Genomic DNA, 22,488 nt, shown 5'->3' on the forward strand with positions numbered 1-22,488 from the left:
CGTCTCCTCTGGATGTGTTCTCCTGCCAGCATCTTTCCACAGAGATAAGCACCCTGAAATGAACAGGAAGGACACACTGGAGCGTGTAGGATGCACAGAGGGAGAAACCGACTGTGGGATGAGGCGATGGGAGGCACCCAAGAGTCACGACTAACTACAGCAGCTGATGGCCTTCTCCATTTTAAACAGCTGTTGGGTCACCTTTCTTTGGCTCAGACAATGTCACTTGAGTCCTCAGAGAATGGACTCTAGCATGGATATTAAGGAGTTCATTGTGGGGAGTCTGGGGCTTCCTGCCTGTTGTGGCTCAAGAAGGAGTAGGACTCTACAGGGAATGATGGGTCATACAGCAGGCGGGCCAAATCCGTCAAGCCCAGGGCCTCTCTGGAATTTTATTAGGCTTTCAAAGTTGTCCTATGCTGGATCCAAATGGCAAGGGTTTATACTTTCCCTCAGTCTCAGAAGTGGGTCATTGAGAAGACAGGGATCCTAGGCCAAGTGGCTCTCCACAACTGAATCAGCTCCTACAGATCAGACAGATGGATGTATCTGTTGAAGAAATCTCCATGTCAACCAGACAGAGGTTCAGGAAGGATGGTGGACTTCACAGTCTAACTCCTAACTGATGTTCCCATGAAACAATGTGTTATGCCCAAGGTTACATGATAGACTTTTATGTCGATTGTTCTCTAACAGAGCCCTCACATTTCCTGGATACAGCTCTTCCCATAGGGTCCCATAAACAATGCTAGGCACAACACAGTAAAGTCTACCTTCATTTTCTTGAAAAGCGTCTTCGCTCTGAGCTACTGTTTTAATTCTGGGGAAAGAATTTATTCAGACTGAACACAAAAGACAGAACCTGAAGGAGACTGCTTCTGAGAGATGAAGCTCAAATAAAATGCAGAGGCTTTAAGAAACCAACCCTGTTACAGTCTTTGTGCAATCCTGCGACTGTGAACCTCCTAGAACCATGCTGGAACGTTATCTTGTAGGTCAAAGCCCCTTTTCCCTGAACTAGTCCACCTGCTCTCATCCATGGCCCCATCTCCCCTCAAACATATCACTATTATGTGGATACTATCTAGAGACGATAAACGAACTAAAACCCATCACAGTCCTATTCTTATCTTCCAGTCTAAAACCATGCTTTATTTACTATTTTAGTATCAAGTAGGAAGAGATGCTTTTGTCTCTACTTTTTATGGGGACAACATTATTTCCCGTTTAACCCAGATTTCCAACTATGTCTACCATCTCAGAGGTTTGCACAACCCTTTCGGGCAGCTATCAACAGGGCGCAGAAAGCGACAGACTCTCAACTCTAGTTCTCAGGCCTTGAAGACACCAACTAAGAAAAATGTGCACTCTTTTTTGAAGTAGAAAATGATGAGCGTGCCTAATTAGTCCACAGAACACAACCTCTGGGCTTTTTCTGCAAAACACGGCCCTGCTGCAGAGCCAGTTCTACTGACTGACCACTCCTCCGTGGCACTTGCGTACCAGGCTCATCCATTTCTGTACTTATTCCTGATCTTGAGGCGGTCTGAACTGATTTGAGCATGAGATTTTGAGCAACAGGTCTGCAGTATGTCATAGGGAATGACGTTCAAAGAGACCACATGCGGTGTTACTCACAGGGGACCATGTGTTAAGTTTGTTCTTGCCTCCAACTGGGAGGAAAGAGTAGAAGTTAGCCCGCTTAGTCTTCAGGTGCCAAGTTACTGCCACCGGGGTGTGGCTGCTCATGCACATGCCTGTAGGAGGCTATTCTGTCACACAGGCCAGGGTAGACAGAATGACTGCTCCCGCCGTCCTACCTGCTCAAGCATCAGCTCTCTCAACCGTGCTATCTTCTCCCCGTCTTCAGGGTGACTTAAAATGTAGTCTTTGACAAAGAATGCCTAGGAAGAGAAGGGACAGTCAGACTACCCTGGGGGGAGTTACCACGGGAGTGAAAGACACACTTAGTACTTTCCCAAGGCTTGGCATACATAGAGAAATAGTACGATTATGAAATATGAAATTTTTTGGGCAGCTGGTCATGGGCAACATTCAGAAAGGCAGAGCTTGTATACTAAGCATCTCTGTCAATAAAAATAAAAATAAAATAAAAATTAAAAAGAAAAAGAAAGCAGACCCAAGTCAATAAACTATAATAATAAATTATGAACTAAAATAAATTGTCTTAAGATTTAGTGTGGCCAAGATGGTCTTCCAGCCTATTATAAAAACAGAAGAAAAGTCCACCTAAAGGATCATCAACAAACAAAAACAACCAACCACAAGACTACACCCATGGTCCTCCTTGATTTTGCAAATTATTATAGGTAGACATTTGTTAAACAGTTCTGAGCTCCTCCCTACATTTATTCATCCCAATACACACACACACAAACACACACACTCACGCGTGCACACACAAAGTGCCTCATCATGACGATGGGATACATGCACCAGCTGCACAAGAGGTTGGTCATCCATTTGTTCTGCCCTGCAAAGGACTGCATTTGTGCTGACTGCAGCCATCTGCCACTGATAATGGGCCCACATTTGCACAAGAAGATTCACAGAACCCCAAGGCATCTCCGCTGACAAGTTCTTCTCCGGCGACTGTCATTCCTCACCTCTTGGTACCTGGAAACCCCGCCGTTTACGGCGGCATCTATGACTCCATTGAGGCACATGGTCAAGGGGTTGATGTTCTGCATCTGTCTCGTCTGACACTGGCTGATCAGAGCCTTCAGCTGCTGGTTCTTATTCTCCAACACCTCGATAGCATTCTCCAGGGGACTCATCTCTATCTGAAAAGTAGATGAATGTCAAGATCTACTGACTTTTATCCAAAGTAAAGAAATGAGAGAGAGAGAGAGAGAGAGAGAGAGAGAGAGAGAGAGAGAGAGAGGGAGAGGGAGAGAGGAGAGAGGTGATAGACAGAGACAGAGAAACAGATCATTCAGCTTTTGACTCATTCAAGGTTCTTAGTAGTGCCCATTAACAACCCTTCTGTGGGCCTTCCCACAACACAGAAAGGACACGGACATCAAGTCAGCCATTCATCAGGAAGGTGTAAAAACGATGGGTAACTATATCCACTGGTGGAAAAGTGGTTTGGGTAACCAGCAACTGTTCATTGATAATAGGATGACAGTAAACATCCCATGTTTTTTATGTTCTCTTTGGATGGATCCCAAATAATGAACGTTTCACCCCTCTAGGTACTTATTTGAACAAAGCATCATGGGAAATACAGAGATACGTTAGCTGATCTGGTGTCAAAGAGCTTTCTGCCCCATTGCAGAGAGGGGACATATGCCCATACTGACTCCCATATGCATTATAACAGCACTGTAGGATGGCACAGGATGGCACACAGTAGTGAGTTACAGAAATCAAGATAATCGTATCATATACATTTCAGGATCCATTTTTTTTTTTTTTTTTTTTTTTTTTTTTTTTTTTTTTTTTTTTTTTTTTTTTTTTTTTTTTTTTTGCGCAGAGCCAAGCAGAATGATAATGACTTACTGGTTGGTCCAGGGGACCTAATTGGGACTATGAACAAAGAGTTTCCAGTATATGGCACTGCACTGTTAATGTCGCTGACATTCTCTCTGAAGAGAAGGTCTGCCAAACTCTTCGTAATGAGGCAATTTGGACATGCATAAAGCACACTTAAGCTCTCGTTCTTCCAGTGAGAGACACAAATTAGAATAAAAGGCCACTTAGAGCATCTTAAAGCAACTCTGAAAAACCTTACAACAGCTCAAGTGTATGGAAATTAAGGATAAACATTTATCAAAGCTAATATAAAAGGAAGGGAATATAGCCACAATACATGACAAATAATTTTAATATGCATAATCAGAGAAGAACCCAGTCACAGAATGCATGAAGAAAAAAGCAAACAAACCCAAGAAAAACTGGGTTGGGAATTGAAACATCCATTTCACAGAGGAATAAATTCAAAATGGCCAGTAAATAAATGAAGGATAGTACCACAGCGACACACTGTAAAACACCCCCACAGAATGGTAGAAATAAATGTGGCCATAGCCAATGAGAGTGCAGCTGTGGCCACCAGAGCCCCTGTCCTGCTACTGGAGGTTCAGACTGTGCACCGCCTGGGAGACAGCTGAAGGACTATCGCCTATCTGCTAAGTTAGCTTCATATAATATTATTTTTACTTTTATCTGTCTCATGGTTCAGAAATTCTATTCAGAGGCATATTTTTTAAAAAAAGATGGAGCTGGACATGTATGTACATGTGCGTGAGAAACCACGTACAAAAATGTTTGTAACTGTTTCCCCAAATTGCTGCTTATCAACAAGAGAGCACATAATACATTGTGGTCTGTTTATACAGTGGAATAATCTATAGTAATGGGGAACATTTTTGTCATACTTAATTGAAAACATATCACAAATACCGTTGAGAGGACAGAACAGGTCTTAACAGAGTACACACAGCTAAGCAAAATTAAGTGGACTGTGTTGAGAAAAGCATAAATGGGTGAAAACCAAGCAAGGAAACCCATACTATAAAGGTCAGGACACCTCTCGAGTAAAGACAGGGAATCATGATTGTAATTTGGAGGGCTGCATAAAAGACCCCCATGAGGGCACTAGCAGGGATGGTTATTGCAAACAACATTTGATATTAAACCTTTAATGTGTACGTGCAAAAGTCAAAGCATAAAGCAAAGTCTGAGCCCAAATCTCCACAAGTTAAAAAGCAAAGCAGCCTCAGAAGACAGGAGAGAGTGGGGCAGTGGTCCACCCTTCCTGATGCTGCGACCTTTAACACAGTTCTTCCTGCAGTGCTGACCCCAACCATAAAGCCATTTCGTAACTGTAATTCGCTACTGTTATGAAGCACACTGCAAGTATCTGTGTTTTCCGATGGTCTTGGGTGACCCCTGTGAAAGGGCCGTTGGAACCCCAAAGGGCTTGTGACCCACAGATGGAGAACTGCTGCTTGGGGACCGTGGGTGGGGAGGATCTGTTGTTGAAAGGACATAGACTTTGAGTTCACAGGAGGAAGACCTTGGGGAGATCAATTACTCAACAACTGCAAGCACTTGGAAAACAGTTACAAGAAATTCTATGAGTTGTTTTAGCTATAAAATAAAAAAAATCCATCTTCACATTTACAAACCCTAATGCTATTAATATAATAATTTTGTGACCATCACATGAGATATAATAAACATGTAAAATACAAGAACTTCAGAGAACATGTGTTTGAGACAACGTATAAATAATTCACAATGCTGAAGAAAACTGGACACAGAAAAGGAGTGCACTGTTGACAGAAGAACCAGGTTGAGTAAATAAATATATGACATCAAGTCTCACCAGCTCTCAGGAAATATGAGTAAGTGATACAAAAGCTGTCTATTTCCTTGTCAGGTCAGAAAGCAAAGGTGTCTAGGAGGAAGAGAGCAGCTGGCCTGAGGCCGTTCCCCTCCCCTTTCTGAGGAAGGTCCTTTGGGGAATTAAAAAGGAAACAGGTGGCCTGGTCATTTCTTCTAGCTGACCAAAGCTGCATGTACATGGCCTAGGGATAGCTGTAGGAGGAAGAGCTGTGATCCACGGAGGCCTGGAGCAGGAAGTTAGTAGAAGACTTCTCAAGTCGACAAGCCCAGACCCTAAGAGAATATCCCTGAGAAGCTAATCCTCTGGAGTACGATGTTTCGTGTCTCCTAAAGCACACTTTAAACTGGGGAGCTCTGGGAACCCCACTTATAGCTTCCATTCGTTCCTCTAAATTGTTACCACTGCTGTGAGACACAGAGATGTGTGGATGATGCTTCAGTCTCAGGAATCTTTTTGCCTGGGCATCTGGGCCACCTTGAATTATTAATAGAGCTTGACACTGGAAAGGGACAGGACCTGTGTCTGACTGGTCCAAAAGTAACATCCCTGTAGGCAAGTAAGAAATGACTCAGAGGGGAGTTTGAACAGACCTAAAGTGCAGTCATAAAGCAATTGAAAATAAAGAATTAAGAGGAATAATTTAATAACAATAGCTTCTATGGATTAACACAAAACAAATACACTTAAATCTATGATCTAGTAATAACAGTAAAACCCAAGTCAAACAAAATCCAAGTAGCCTTCTTGTTACTCTCATAAGGCCTTAAGGACTAAATTTTGAATAGAAAATTTTATTTCCTCTCCTATATCAATAAAATAGTTGATGATGGATACTATTATTTTATAGGACTATTGCAATGGATAAAAATAGATGACAAAATATCAAAATATAAAATACATTTATTTATCGTGTGTGTGTGTGTGTTGTGTGTGTGCATGCATACACATGCACTTAAATGTGCATGCATGCATGCCGTGGTGTGCACATGGAGGTCAGAGAGCACACTTGAGAGAATCGATTCTTTCCTACCACCATGTGGGTCCTGGGGACTGAACTCAGCTTTCTAGACTTTGTGGCAAGCACCTTTACCTACTGAGCTATCTTACTGACCCCCAAATGTCATCTCTTAATCCCTAAAAGATCAATGGGTCTGGGCCATGATGAACAATAACTAATTATCATTTATTCTTGCTAACATCAGAAGAGAAGAAGGGGCGGGAAGAAAGGAGTAAGAGAGCAGCAGAAAACACGTAAGAAGCGGTCTTGCACGAGCCAACCAACCTTACTAAGCCTCTAGGCTTGTAACTATCAATTTACAAGAAAGGCAGGCCACAGAGAAACACACCAAATGATCCCGCTTGGATTAAGACGTAAGAAAACACTTCAAGGCAAACCACTGTGATTCTTCAACAAAAAGATTTTTAAAAAGAGATGCCAGGGGGAACATTTAGATGAAAAAGGACTTAGGAGACACCACACACAACAGCAATGGACACCTAGGGTCAACGAAGAACAAAAAAGTAACCAAACAGACTCTTGGTGAGGCATACGGCAACATAGGAACGTGTATAGTCAACACGTTGTTATTCTTTCATATATAATATGGCACAGTTGTTTAGAGATACACATAACAAGACAGTTATGGGTGAGATTGTATGATATCACACTTGTCACAAAATTCCCTGGTGCAAGGAGTAGCTAGAAGTGCAGATAAATGATCCCTTTTTTAGCGCTGAAGATGACTAAAACAAGGCTTCAGAAACACCAGGCTCTCTCGGAATACAGGGCCATAAGAAAACACTAGATGGCGCTGTGAGGGCTGGTGGAGACTCCTCGGTTCTGGGTAGGGCCATACATAATGCCTATCTTTTTAAAAATGTATTTGTTTAATTCCATTTTACATTGTATCCATAGCTCTTTCTCCCCCCTCCTCCTGCCCCCCTGCCCAACCCCCATCCACCCCTCCCAACAGGTAAGGGCTCCCATGGAAAGCCAACAGAGTCTGGCACATTAAAGCTAGGGGCAGGACCAAGCCCCTTTCCCCTGCATTAAGGCTGAACATGGCATCCCATAGGGAATGGGCTCCAACAAGCGAGCTCATGCACCAGGGACAGATCCTGGTCCTCCTGCCAGGTGCCTCAGATAGATGAATGCCTCCCTAGGTATATCTTTTATTGAGTTGTTCTTTGACGATCTTATACATGTATTAAGTATATTTTGATGGCTACAAACACAACCCTTTCTAATTTCCTGCACACACCTATTATTCCATCCTACCCATGAATACCCTTCCCACTTATACATGTTCTGGGTAGGGCGCAGGGTCCAGCTGTTACTTACAGTCAGCACTGTGACCAGCCATGGGTCACTGTGTTTGCCACTATTTATTGCAGACAGGCTTCCCTGATTAAGGCTGGAAGCAGCACTTATATATGGATATGGTCATAAATATGTAGAAGGCAGCTTGGCAAGATGACGATTTAGCTGTGCAAGGGGAAAGTTCAACCCGAGGGCCTAAAGCCTCTTCAGGTGTTTTTTCTTGGTTTTGTTTTGTGGGGCAGGCAGGTATGCTGCACTGGATAGGTGGAGGGGTATCCAATCTCATTAAGAGAGCAAATACTGGCGAGGGTGTGAGGAAAGAGGAACTCGTATTCACTGTTGGTGAGAGCAAACCGGGGCGGCCCCTACAGAAATCGGTGTGGAGGGTTCTTTAAAAAGCTAGAATTATAACTACTGTATGACCCCCTACTGTCCAAATACCCAGTGGACCCTTCAGAGATGCTTCATCATACTTCTGAGATTCCTGCTCAACCATGCTCACTGCTGTGCTGTGCACAACAGCGAAGGGATGGAATGAGCCTGCATGGCCATCAGCTGATGAGTGGACATTGAGAATGTGGTACACAGACACGGCCTACTTGATTCACTGTAGAGAAAAGTGCAATTAGGAAGACCACGAGCAAGCAGATGAAACTGGGGGAAGAGAGTGCACCGAGGCTCAGGAAGATAGACAATGCACGCTCTTTCCCATGTGTGGAGCCAGCTTCAACCCTTGCCATCGGTGTAATTCATCTGGAACACCTGCAGGGGTAAGCACGGGCTACCAGGGTGGGGAGGCGCCTCAAGGGAGTGGAGCTAGCAATGCACAGGGGATATGACGATGGAGGGGGGAACCATGAGGTGAAAAGTTTCAGAAGGTGTAGGTGGAGAGAGGAGACAAGAGGGGAAGGAGGAAGGTTAAGCAAAACTAAAGATGTATAGAAAAGCCATATGAGCACTCACTACTCTTTAGCCAATCTGAAACAGAAGTCAAAGAAGATTTGAAAGAGTGCTGTCCTTTGTGGTTGGAGGATGCTGCCACGAGCCAAGCGTCGCTAAACTCTAGTGCCAGGTTTGAGGTGCTTTCTTGTGAACTCTCACTCAAAGAGGCTCTGGAGAGCCCCAAAACCACTCTTCTCGGCTGCCCACAGAAGTAGTTGATTAGACGTCACTACAAAAGGCATCACACACCTGTAAGGAGTAGAGAAATCCAGGCAGGACTAACCTGGCAGCTTCCTTCCTGTGCCTAGTGTTCTAGTGCTGGAAGGTGCCAGAAAGGCAGCTGGGGACAATGTATCTGTGGTGCTTCTTTACCGTGAACTCAATGATCAAGTGAATTTAAAGCCAAACTTATGAGTATCTTTTGCCTTTCAGGTTCTGGCATTGCAGACAGGAAATTTCAATCCATTTTCTATCTTTTTTGAGTACCGACTATGTTCTTGAAGCCCTTATACAGCCAGAACCAAGCGAGTAAGAGCCCTAATGGATCATGGAGCATCCCAGGGAGCAGGAACAAGAGAAGCACATTGGAGGCTGCTAAGAGCAGGCTGTACTCAGGGAACCAAGTAGCCCAGTTTGCCTTATTCTCTTAGAACATAATATTACCTATTCCAAGAATGTAGGCAGCTGGTGTTTTAAGTGTTTAGTCTTTCTCTACCATTACCAGCAATGCTTTTTTATCATGAGTGTCTTGTGTATGTGTGTGTGTGTGTGTGTGTGTGTGTGTGTGTGCGCTGTTTCCTGGGCTCGAACTAATGGTGAATTTTCACAAGATTTAGCCTTCTGGGCTGTACGGGTCTGAGAAGGCCCCCTGAATCACTAATGCAGCATGAATGACTAAGAACATCGCCGTGGGCTGGGCTTCTGCAACTCTGTAGGCAGCAGAATAATGAGACTTTGTGGGCACACTGATTGCCTCCCCTCATCCCTGAAAGGCACTAAAGTACACCACACCAGCAGGCAATGTGGGGACCCCTGACTCACTGCACACAGACACGACTGGGCTGACATAATATCCTGAATTGAGTTTCATTTGTTTAGGGAGCTGTATTGATATTTTGACACCCTGAAATGAAAAGCTCATTTAACCAGTAGCTTTGAACACGATAAGCTGATCTCCAATGATGAGAGACTTCATAGGAGAAGCCATTCTGGAGAGATACTTTGGGTGGGAGCTACTCTTACTTGTTCATTGACATAGTCGGCTGTTACTTAACTGAGGTTTTGTTTGCATGATAGATTTGCAATTGATGTATTTTATTTCAAACAGAATACTAGGTCAATCTAAGGGTGTGGTGGGACAATGGTCTTTTACCCTGTCACTTGTATTATTTTTAATAAAACGCTGACTGGCCAGTATCCAGGCAGGAAGTATAGGCGAGGCAACCAGGCAGAAAGTAGAGGTGGGGCAACAAGAATTCTGGGAAGACGGAAGTTTTATTCTGCAGTTGTGACCCAGCCGCATAGGAAGCAAGATGTGACTGCCTTGCCAAAAAAGGTACCAAGCCACTTGGCCAACATAGACAAGAATTATGGGCTAATAAAAGTTGCAAGTATTGGTTAATAAAAAGAGCCTGAGATACTGGGGCAATCAGTTTATAATTCATGTAAAACCCCTGTGTGATTCTTTGTGACTGAATGGCTGACAACTCTGGGACCTGGTGGAACAGAACCTCAGTCAAACAAGGGCCTGGCTCAGAGCCATAATGTGCCAAAGGAAAAAGACAAGACACTGGGAGGCAGGGGTCCTACGGCTGTTGTGATGAAATACAGCAAAGAGACACCAGTGTGCAGGACCAGCCTTGCTGCCTCCAGCTGCTCACTCCCGTCTCTCTTCACTGGGGATGGAAGCTGGGGAGGTACCTGGGAAGCAGAGCATTCTTGAGAGCTGTAGTTACCAGATTCTAGAACGGCATCCACTGTTTCCTAACTGAGGTTCCATCCAGGCCTGCTTGGGTCTTGCACAATCCTTCCCACTGCAGATCAAAGCAGCTCAGGCTCCATGCGTGATGGATTTTACATAAGCTTTATATGAAGGGGCTTCATAATAGCTTCATTTTGTCAACAAGAAAACCAAGGCTCGAAGAGAACAATGACACTGGCTTTGGAATCACTAAAAGAAATTCTGTGTTTGAGTCTATACGCTGTAGTGATATTTCATTTGTATTTTAATAAAGCTTGTCTGAAGTTCAGAAAGTAAAACAGCCACACTAGTCAGCCTCACAGACCAGGCAGTGGTGACACACACCTTTAATCCCAGTAGCCACACTAGTTTGTCATAGAAACCAGGCCATAGTGGAGCACACCTTTAATCCCAGCCCTAGAGAGGAATATGACAGGTGGAGACAGCTCTCACACACAGTCTCATTCTGAGATACCTGGAGGCAGGATCGCCATTTCGGACTGAGGTAGAGGTAAGAGCCAGTGGCTGGCTGTTTTGCTTTTCTGACCTTCAGGTGGAACCCCAGCTTCTGTCTCTGGGTTTTTATTATTCGTGTTACAATACTCTTTCGACATCTTGATAATGATCTTTGTCAAAGGTTCAACTTCTTGGTAAAACCTTTGAAAACTGGGGAAAAAATATCTATTGACATGATGATTACATAAGAAAACAGGCTCCTCCTTGGCTTTGGATTGTCACACAGAAAGTGACGAAGATCACAGGCCTGGCACAATTAGGAGTCTTGGCATTCTGGTTGTCTGATGGAGGAAGGTCATTGGTTAAAAAATAAAGAAACTGCTTGGCCCTCATAGGTTAGAACATAGGTGGGTGGAGTAAACAGAACAGAATGCTGGGAGGAAGAGGAAGTGAGCTCAGATGCCATTTCCTCTCCTCTCTGGGGCAGATGCCATGCCGCTCCTCTCCAGAGCAGACGCAATGAAGCAAGCCACCAGGTCGGATGCTACACAGATTATTAGAGATGGGTAGATCGGGATATGAGAATTAGGCAGTAAGGGCTAGAGCTAATGGGCCAAGCAGTGTTTAAAAGAATACAGTTTGTGTGTTGTTATTTTGGGGCATGAGCTAGCCAGGCGACCAGGAGCTGGGGCGGCAGGAACACAGCCCGCAGCTCCCCCCTACAGTTGTCACTCAAGAACCTAGCAGGTTTTTTTGTTGTTGTTTTTACATGCTGCAACCATAATTGCTTTAAAGAATACTTCTGATTGGACGAACCAGGACATTTGCTTTTGATGCCTTGGGCAGTAGCAGTCAATGTCGCGAGGGAACCCAGGGAATGAAAGAACACGAGAACTTAGTAGTGGGCTCAGCCCAACGGGAGCAGTTGGGGTGGGGATAACGTGGGGAAGATGCTCCGTTCCTTACCACTTCACGCTTCTCCACTTCGAACCAGCGGGAGATGCCGGGGAGACTCTGCACCAAGTAGAGTGAGGTTCTCTCCACCCAGAGACTCTGCAAAACAAAACTCAAAGTTACTCTCTAGGCTGCTCTTCTTTCTAAGCCCCAAGCTGCGACAAGTCTGACCTGGAGCTGCTTATTTCCTGCAGCCTTTCCTTAGCCATTCTCACTGAATGCGCACTTGTGAAACAATAGAATCGGGATGCAGTGCTAGCCCGCGCTAGATGTGGTGCAAGCCCACGCTAGTCATTCTGCAGACTGCCTGGAGCCTTCTCCCCTGCAGAGCATACGAGCCCTGGCTTCAGAAAGCAAGGGCCAGAATACAACATCAAGCTGTATACAGTCTTCTCCTCTGTTTCCCCAAGATGGGACTTTAACCTTTTCGCTCATCAATGCTTAGCCCATTTCAACTAGAAGTGGCAATGCTGTGAGCTATCAAGACAAGATGGGAGTAACAGCTACATAAGAGGACAAAGGACCTTAGGATTACTTGGTTGGAGCCTTCTATTTAAGGTGAACACTTCAAGTCGCAGAGGGACTCTTCATCCACTCACAAGTTACATTCTAATTATCAAAGGGCTGGCACTGACACCCACCCCCGGAAACCATCTTCTCTCCATTGCCATATGCACAGGGCCACGTTTCTGGTGATAAGCTGAACTGCTGTAACCCAGCGGCACGTGTGTGCTTCGAGCTGGACTCCTGACCCAGATCCAGCTCCTCCAGGAGACATGAAACACAGCTGCTATTGTCACAAGTGCTGTACGCGGCCAGGTTGTCTTTGACAGCCAGTTTTGGAACTTACACCTCATCATTGTCATATAGTGTGCTACCAGGGGGGAAATTCCCACAATTGCACCATCTACTCAGACCACAGAGGGGTTAAAAAGAGAATGTCTTTCCAGTAGTGAGGAGCTGCTGGGGTGAACCCCCACGGTGAGAGTTTGAGGGGCCTGCTGACGACAGGGAGGCGAGCGGATGAGAGCTCAGATGGATGAGCAGGATGTTCAAGGTGTACACGGGATGCAGATATTCCTGCCATCGTGGGGGACCAGGACAGCAGCTTTCTGAGTAGACCAGAGGGCTGGATTTTACAGAGTCAAGAGTTCACAGGGAGGAGAGTGGAGGCTGCCGTGCAGGCAGAAGGCTGCCCACACAGACATGAACTGCTTGTGAAAGGGTATGGCAACCAATGAGGAGAGAAGGTGGGTGTCGCTGGAGCCAAGAGGGAGGGTAGGTAGGACAGGCTTGGGGTAACGGGGTACAGTCCAGAACCAGATTCTGAAGGTCTTGAGCATGGGGAAAGAGAGCCTCATTTAACCTCACCCATCCCAGGAAGGTAGCTGTTGGTGGCTTGCACCTCCAATCCCAGTGTTTGGGGGTCACTGGAACTCACTAGAGTGTGGAGTCTGAGGTTTGGTGGAGAGCCAGTGCAGTCTGGGCAGTCTGAGGATCGCCCCTTTGGTCTGAGCCTTGGTAGAGGTAAAAGCTCTCTCTGGTGGCTGATCGCTCTGCCTCTCTGATCTTCACCTTTAACCCCTACATCTGTTCTGGGTTTTGATTATTCCTGGTACAAGTATATCACTGATTGTTTCATTGCTGGCCAGGTGGAAGTACGTACGTCCAGCAGAAAAAGCAAAAAAGAAAGGGAGTTGGAAAAGATAGGTTCCAGTGCTAGGCTAAAGGTCTTGGGCACATGACTTTGTGAAAGACAACTATGACTCCAGGTCATTCAGACCGAGGACTGGGAGCTAGTGCAGAGAGATAGAACTGTATTGCAATCTGATTTGATCTTTAGCTCACTTGGGAGGAGAAGAAGAGAATTAGAAACACGCAGAGAGAACTAGAAAATGATGGTGGATCTTTTCAGTAACCGGGATGTTTTCCGATAGTCTCTGTACTGTTCAATCCACAGGGAGAATGAAGACCCCGAGAGGAGGCCAGAGGGCCAGGTTGCTGAGGTCGGTGCAGTTGGCTGGTTCTAAACTATCATTAGCTTGATTGATTGATTATTTATTTATTTATTTATTTATTTATTTATTTATTTATTTATATCATTAAAGCATTTTGTGATTTGATTCCTAGAGAAATCCACAGTAAATGCACTTCAAATCTTTCATAAAAGTCCATTTTTCTCCAGCCTCCCCCGAACGCTGTACAGCTACCACCACCTCCCCTCTGCCTTTCAGCTGGGAATAACCCCTGTAGCTGATTGCTGGCAGCGCTGGGAACCGATGGGCAAGGGTGTGTGGGTCAACATTAAGCAAGACACTGTTAAGAGATGCCTCCTGCCTTGAGAAGGGAGTATCTGCTGTGAGAGCCACTAAGCCAACAGACTCACAGGAATAAGCTCATTTGACAGTTCTGTTTATGTATGGATGCTGAGTCACTGGGATCACGCTAGGCCTGTCCGGCGTCACTGTTTTCAAGGAAAGGGATAGTCACAGGTGATTTCTGAACATCTGCCTTCTTGCCACAGTGGGACTGTGAGAACGCTGTCCTTTCTGGCTGGGAGCATGGGGCACTAGCAAGGCACACTGGATATGGGGAGGACGGGCAACCCGGTACAGGCAGAGGCCCAGGTGGGCGTGGACTTGGGGCCTCATCTCAGAAACCGACGAGGTCTAGAGCAAAGGACGGAAGTGTCTCCATCGCACCAAACGCCTGCCCACGCGGCCTCTTCTCAGTCCCCACTTGCCTGGTCCTTGGTTTTTCTTTACTGTGCTTCCTTGATGCTAGACTACATCCATCACTCCCACAATGGCTCACCATGAGTGGACAACAGGGCTGAGCTCAGACACGAGTTCGAAGACTGGTCTAAGCACCACTGCTCTCGGAACTGCCACAGAGAAGCTGATTTCAGGAACTCCTCCCAGACCTGCTCAGATTTTCTTGGTAGGGGACCGAAAATCTTCTTGCCTGGAAAGTGTTCCCATTCATGCGGAAACACTGCTTACTAGGATGGAAGATTTTGAGACCCTTTGTTCCAGTCACGTGACCGGATCCTCAGTCACTATTTCCCAAGAGTCTAGAAAGCCCATGAGGACGCAGCACGTTACAGAGACCGCAGGTTTACCTTGAATTCATTCTCCTTGTCTTTGGTGCCCTTGTGGAACGGCCTGTCGTAGCGGAACTTCCAGATGTGGTTCACTTTATAGAAGCTTTTGATGTTGTCGGGAACGCCCTCCCTCTGCAGCACCTCCTGGCTTTCGGGAATGGGAGTCACAGCGTATATCTGCAGATCTGGGAGCCAAGAGTCAAGGAGGGAACCTGGCTTGGCAAACAGCAAGGCACTCTGGGTAGCAATCTGGTGTTTCCATTCCAGTGGAAGTCATTTTAAAAATTGCCCAGCAGATATGAATAATGTACTTCCAAGTACGCCTCAAGCTTCAGGTCTGATCAGATCCTAAGAATGTGAGTCTACCGGGACATATGTTTGACAGTTCCATAACCTGTGAATTCACAGATGACTGCTTTAGTGGGGGTAGGAGGAACAGCTGGGCTTGCGTATTCAGAATCAGAATAACCCTGCTCTTGTACATGAGGCATCTTTAGTCTCTTCATGGCTCCCAAATTTTATTTATAATGATATGGAAATCCTCATAAGACTATGACCAAAGGCAGTGACCAGAACACCGGCAAGGACTTGCACTTGCCAAGTGTTGCCGTGACTTCAGCCTTCTGTAACTATGGCATCCGTTATCCAACAGCAGGCACAGATAAACAGAGTGGTTGGTTGTAGCTCATATTTTAAAAAATATTTTGCTTATATGCTACTTCCTTCCCAGAGAGAAAGAAAAATATTTTTTCTTAAACAATTTCGTGTTTCTCTTGCATTTAGGTTTCTGCTTTGAAAGTATATTTATAATAACCACTGGGAGTTTCCCTGTCCATTTTAAAACTGTGGGTTTCAAATGGATTTGGCAAGAACTGATGGGTGAATTGCCTTTGTGTTGAAAGCCAAAGTACTACCATTTGAGTTGACGGTTTAGATGGCAGGACTCTGAATTACATGCTGTCATTAAGCTAAGAGTCTAGAATGTCATGCCTCAGAGATACTGGAGGCACCTCTTTTTCTTCCCGTCCTCACTCCGGAACTAAAGTCTACGGGAAAGAGGGGGGTGGAGCATGTGCAGTACTGAACATAATGCTGCCACTTCCTTGAACGGAAGCCGTTTCCATAGGAAGCCATAGGAAAATTGTTTGATTCAGAAGCAGGGCTGGACCTGCAGGCATGCCAATTAAGAGGACGAAGGTTCCTTAACGGATGTTTAAGGGATTTCTTTTCGACTGGCCCTGTGATAGCCATTAGAATAGTTCCATTCTGCTGGGAAGGCGCTAAGCTAAAACCAAGGACTATGACAAGAATTGGAAGTGTGAGGGTGTGGCTCCTGGCAGGAGGACAGTGGCTATAACACTCAACAGGACCCTGCCGTGTAGCTAACGGCAGGTGCCACCCAACCGGAGCCTGCCCACCAGGAAGGGATACACTGAGCCTCCGCCTGGAAGATGGTCTCATCAGGCTGGTTGGCGTGCTGCATGGCGATGGCATGGGGGAACTCGTTCAGCATTCGCTGCTGGAAGGCCTCCAGTCGCTCGTAGTCATGCCCTCGGCACACAAACTCCTTATTCTGGGGGTGCAACCGGAAAGGAAATTAGGGTCATATAACAAAGAGAAGAACGTAAAGAAATATGTCTGTGGCAATAACTGCCCCCACATCACACGATACTGTCACAATGAAAAGTCAGAACCATCTGAAAAATATGCTCATGAATCAAACCTGCTGGACAAAGAGCAATAGAATCGCTGGTTATTGATTTCCATCAGACCCAATAGCACGCTCTGAATTCCAGGGCCATTTGCATGGGAGATAGAGATGGCCCGATACTCAGCATCAAAGACAAGAACCAAGCACTGTATCATAAAATGGACATCTATGAGAGATGATTTTTATAAAACAGATGTCAAACTTATACACGCAGATCTCCAATTTCTAAGAGAACAAAGTAGGGCCTGAATGAAAATCCGCTTTACTGGATTATTTTTCTGGAAGCCTCTGAGACAGATCAGCTTTATATTCCCACTGGCAGGGCAGGCAGGTGGCCCATCTCTACCCGAGCCTTCAGGAGGATGGAGGGACCAAAGGCACAGCGACATCCTTGCCGTGAGCAGCTCAGTTCAGCTTGCTGCTGCTAGAAATCTTACTGAGTTTTAGAACTTTATTAGATGTTTGCTTGTTTTGTTATATCATGCTATATCCTAATAATTTATTCTAGAGGCCAGGGCTCTCTCATTCAGGTAAGAATGCAAAGATTGGGGCCAGAAAACTGACTCACAGGATAAAAATGCTTCCCACGCCTGATGGTGGAAAGAGAACTAACTCCTGCGAGTTGTCCTCTGCCCTGTACGTATGCGCCATGCCCCTCTTGTGCCAACACACCAAGAACATAAAGTGTTTTAAAAATGCCAAGAATTATTTGTGCTAGTCCAGATATGCTGCAAAGACGGGAATCAAAAATTATCCGTTTAATGACCCGCCCACCTCTCCACCTTAGGACTGATTCGCTGGCTTCACCGTCTCCACCTCCTGATGGCTGAGATGACAGGCATCCATCCACCATTCAAGCCTGCTGTAAGCAGTGCTGGGAGTGAAACCATGGCCTGCTGTAAGCTAGGCAAACCCTTTACCAGCTAAAGCTACCTCCTAGGCCCCTGGAGTCAATGAGCACACCACCAAAGTTCTCGCGCTTGTGGCAGGACAGATGTCTTTGCTTTCTGTTGCTGTGGGCTAGCTCACTGTTTGCTAAAACTAAAGTCACATGGCTGCTTTGTGTGTCTCCAGAACATCTGCCCTCAGGGGCCTTTTCCTCCATAAAAATATAACAAGGTGGATCAGATTACTGGTTAGAGATAAACACATCAATATTGTCATGATCTGTAACATAGAAAATATTATTATATCTCCTTTAACCTAAAAGGTATTTTGCTTTCCTCTGACAGTTTAAAGAAATCAAAAGCTTTTCAGGTCCCTACTCTCCAAACCCCATACCAACAATGCACAATGGATTGGCCAACTCTTGGCATGGTACGGAAGAAAATGTAGTCTTTCATGTTGTACACTTTTGCGTCAAAAATGAGGAGCCGCTCCTACATCAGAGTCACACTCTGCCCCTTCTCTGGAGCTCTCTAGGCCCCTATGTTGGTCACTCCTCTAGGAGGCCACCCCTGCACTGAGAGCCAGGCCCCAGACCCTGTGTTCTTCAAGGGGCGCTGACATCAGACCTGGCATGTCCCCAGCTAAATTGTCATCTTCTCAATTCAGTGGACTCTCTGCATTTGTCATTATCAGAAACCGATCTTTCTTTCAGCTTCAGGCAGACGTCTTGTGCATTTTTTCTTTAACTGCAACAAGGGATTTTATATAAAGTCTGGGTAGCACCCAATTACTTGGTCCTGTCAATCAATTCAAGAAAATGTCGGTTCACTGTCGAAGCACCTTTCCCTGTGGCTGTGATAAAACACCTGACAGAGGCAGCTGGGGGGCAGGGTTTACGCTGGCTCAGTTCTAGGGTACAGTCCTTCGTCATGGGTAAGGCAGGGTGTCAGCAGAGGGTCACAGTGTGTCAGTCCACACACATAGGAGTGTGAGCAGTGAGTCACATTTTGTTAGTTCACTGTTAGGAAGAAGAGAGTGCTGAAAGTTTCTAAGTTAGTTTCTTGTTTCATGCAGGGCATTCCTCAGGGTAATCTATTCTAAAGATCTTTCCCAGGAATGCCTGGAGGCTTGTCTCCCTGGTGGGTCCAGATCCTGTCAGCTAACATTCAAGACTAACCACCATATTAGAATCATCATCTGAGCATTTCACATGATTTTAAACATAAATATCTACTTGTGGTCTTTGGATATTTTGAGGTACATTCTATCAACCAATCATCTATCTACTTCACCTACAAGGTAGATAATTAAAGATTAAACAATAAACAGAGTCTCGATCCTCTTCCTTCTCTGAGTTTAGCTACCTTGCCTTTTCTCATATATCCTTACAGTTATGGTAGGGTTTAGATTAACTTAAATATTTTCATACTGATATTTAAAGTTGTAATGCACTCAATTTGGGGTGTGTGTGTATATGTGCGTGTATGTGTATGTATGGTATTTTGAGACAGGGTCTGGCTGGCCTTGGATACTGATCATCTTGCCTCTACTTGAGTGCTGGATTTATAGCCGGTATGAGTGACTCTGGTTTTTTTTTTTTTGTTGTTGTTGTTGTTTTGTTTTGAGATAGGATCTTACTCTGAATTCCAGGCTGGCCTAGGACTCATCACATGGCCAAAGCTGGTTGTACAGTTGTGGCAATTCTCCTGCCTCAGCCTTGCAGGTATTGGTGTGACATTATTTAGGTACCACACTGGGCTCACAAATGAATTCAGTTTTGTCAGGTATGTAGAACACTTCTCCACAGTTCCCTGAGTGAATAAGTGAACTCTTTTTAACCAGTGTTTTAATACATGGAAGATGCTGTGGATGGAGGGGTCCAATGCACACATGCAGATATGAAATAACATATGCCAAGTGTAAAGAAGAGGGATGGATTGAGTACTTTATGTCTGCCACACAAATTCCTCTTGGCAAAAACAGTTCACACCAGCGATAAGTCAGACGTCTCTCCTGGGTGATATTTACCTTTTTACAAAGTCATCAGAAAGGCCAAACAACACTTTTCCATGCTCTGGGAGTAAGATTTCTCCTTGACGCAACTCTGTCATTTCCTATCGTCTACAGGCCCTCTCACTGCCCTCATCCAGCTTCTCTAGTGCTAACTATAGAACTTGCACAGAGAACACACTGCAAATGACACACAAGGGAAGCCATAATCACTGCTCCTGAAGTGGACTCAGGAAGGGGTAGATTGTTTGATCTTGAGAAACTGTTCAACACAAAATATTCCCAGTTAATAGTTTCACAAATTAGAAGGGTAAAAAATGTCATTAATTCCTTAGTTTCCTTAATTGGAGGATCTGAGCCAGAAGGATTAAAGTCAATTAAGAAGTGTATTACTTACTCTTAAGAAAAATGGAAATTTTTTCCCATAAAATCCAACTCTGAAGAATTCAGGTTCCAGACGCTGCTGGTCCATGATTTTATCATACAAAGAGGCTTCCATCATCTAGGAAAGGACAGAAGGAGTTCTGTGAATTCCATCCTACATCTCAGCCACAACAATACAGGAACATACTTCTATATACAGGTGAACCAAGATTTTAAGTCATTAGAAAAGGACTGGTGATTGCCTTGTAAGTATTTCCAGAGAGGATCAGCAAACCAACTTTCTAAATACATACTGAGTAAGAATTTCATGCTTTGTAGACTCACATGGTAATGTGGGATTTCCCTCTGTATGCTTGAATACGATTGGTTAATTAATTAAGAAACTGCTTTGGGCCTATAGCAGAGCTATAGGGGAACAGAGATAGGTGGGGAAAACTAAGCTGAATGCTGGGAAAAAGGAGGCAAAGTCAGAGAGAAGCCATGGGGCCGCCAGAGACAGACACTGGAACTTTACCTGGTAAGCCACAGCCATGTGGCAATATACAGATTAACAGAAATGGGTTAAATTAAAAGTTAGCCAATAAGAGGCCAGAGCTAATGGGCCAAGCAATGATTTAATTAATACAGTTTCTGTGTGATTATTTTGTGTCTAAGCTAGCTGGGCAGGTGGGAATCAACAAGCTACCTCCCTGCAGCAACATGGCCTCTCTGATATGTCTTTATTTGCTGGGACACAAGCTGTAGTTTGCTGACCCTTTAAAGGATCAAGGATTTTTCTACATTTTACTCGCAGAGTAGATTTCTGTAAGTCTACCAAGGACTTGTTTACATCATCACAGATGTAGAACAAGTAGAAATGAACCCAAATCATAGAAGTCAAGCCTTTGGGGAGAACCTTTGTGCGAGGTAAACTTGCCTGTGGATTTGTTTCTCATTGCACACAGTAGTTCAGGACATGAGGAAGGTATAACATTGTACAGGTGGGATGGGGTAAGTCACCAACCTGAGCCAAGGGAGCACAAAGTGCTGTCTATGCTCAAAGCTCACAAGTGTTCAACCTAGGTAGCAAACCAAGCTATGGCTTCCCTTTTGTGGTATCATCATCCCTGGGACTTCCAGGGGAAGACTGATATTGTACTTAAGGCTTCCCCCTCCCCCGGTAAGAGCACCCCAGAGAGCAGTGATGCTCGGGGTTTATAAACAACTTAGTGATGATGGTACCCAAGGGCTCTCCCTAGTGAACACTGTAACCTCACTTCTGTTGCAGGGATAGGATGAAAAGTTTAATAGGAGTGATTTTATATAAAGCTGTGGGCCCTGCCAGTATCAGCTTGATGAACTAAACTTAAAATGAGATTATTTTTCCCTTTAGTTTTCAAGCTAGGAGAAATATCAATGACCTACGACACTACACTAAGGGCTATGACAACAGCAGAGGGTAAGTTCCCAGCAGGGGAGTAAGGTGCTCGTGGAGGCGCAAGGGGACTTTGCAAGCTGTTGAAGGCTTATGTTCTCATGTTTCCAATGGCAGCCTCGAAAGTGGAAGGGAATATTATTATCACTTTAATATGCAAAAGCAAAGGATCTTGTCTTAGGAACCTAGATGACCTCAACACTCATCAAGACGTTGAATGCTAAATAATGACGCAGTGCTTGGGACGCCCAGGAGTAAGGCTTGTTTGTACCTAAAAGCAAGCAGATACAAACAAATGACTCAGGAATACAGACTATTAAGATCCCCGAGTCCCTGGTACTAAAACTTTGGTTTAGTGAGAACATATTTCTGAAGGTACAGAGAGAGTTCATGCAGGATTTGTCCCTAATTTAACATGAGAGCCATCTCGCCATCTCTACCATTTTATTTTGCAGATTGTAGGAGTAAGAACTGCGTACTGTCAGGCAGATTTCTGTGCGACTGAGAAGCTCTTCAGTGCGGAGATTTTCCACAATAAACTTAAAATATTAATCCTCGATTGGATTGTGCATTTCAGATGTGGGACTTTTGAAATAGATCAAGGTCTCTCTCTTTGTATACTGAATAAAAGAACACACACAGACCAACTTGTTATTTCTCCACATAAGTACCTAAGTATGCTTCAGGAAAAATAACTTATCTTAGAAAAAGTTTCTGCAAGGTGTCTGAGGATGGTCCCAACATTGATTTCCTATCGCCCTGCTGGGAAGTTAATGAAAATGTGGACCACACCTGACCCCCAATTACCCAGGACCACACCTGACCCTCCATCACCCAGGTACTTTACCCTCATCTTGCTCAGGTTCCTGTAGTCATAGTAACCCTCGTACTGTTCTGCCAGCTTCCGGCACAAGATGATGCCATTCTCCCAGCACTGTGGACAGACAGGAACATGACAGTCAGCCTTCC

At 44.9% G+C, this 22,488-nt stretch overlaps 1 protein-coding gene across 3 annotated transcripts in view; it reads right to left on the reverse strand.

The window, feature by feature from the left end:
• The window catches only part of Dock4 (dedicator of cytokinesis 4), a 390,974-nt gene that overhangs the window by 15,362 nt on the left and 353,124 nt on the right, over positions 1–22,488 (reverse strand). For all 3 annotated transcript variants that reach the window (XM_057782100.1, XM_057782101.1, XM_057782099.1), the window contains 7 exons: positions 22,367–22,453; positions 20,119–20,223; positions 16,544–16,685; positions 15,131–15,297; positions 12,022–12,108; positions 2,628–2,804; positions 1,821–1,904 (listed from right to left, as the gene is read on the reverse strand). In XM_057782100.1, the coding sequence (XP_057638083.1) occupies positions 1,821–1,904; positions 2,628–2,804; positions 12,022–12,108; positions 15,131–15,297; positions 16,544–16,685; positions 20,119–20,223; positions 22,367–22,453 (849 nt within the window). The remainder of the gene's footprint in view (positions 1–1,820; positions 1,905–2,627; positions 2,805–12,021; positions 12,109–15,130; positions 15,298–16,543; positions 16,686–20,118; positions 20,224–22,366; positions 22,454–22,488) is intronic.

This window comes from Chionomys nivalis, chromosome 10 (assembly GCF_950005125.1).
Source record: "Chionomys nivalis chromosome 10, mChiNiv1.1, whole genome shotgun sequence".
In the NCBI taxonomy this organism is placed as follows: domain Eukaryota; kingdom Metazoa; phylum Chordata; class Mammalia; order Rodentia; family Cricetidae; genus Chionomys; species Chionomys nivalis.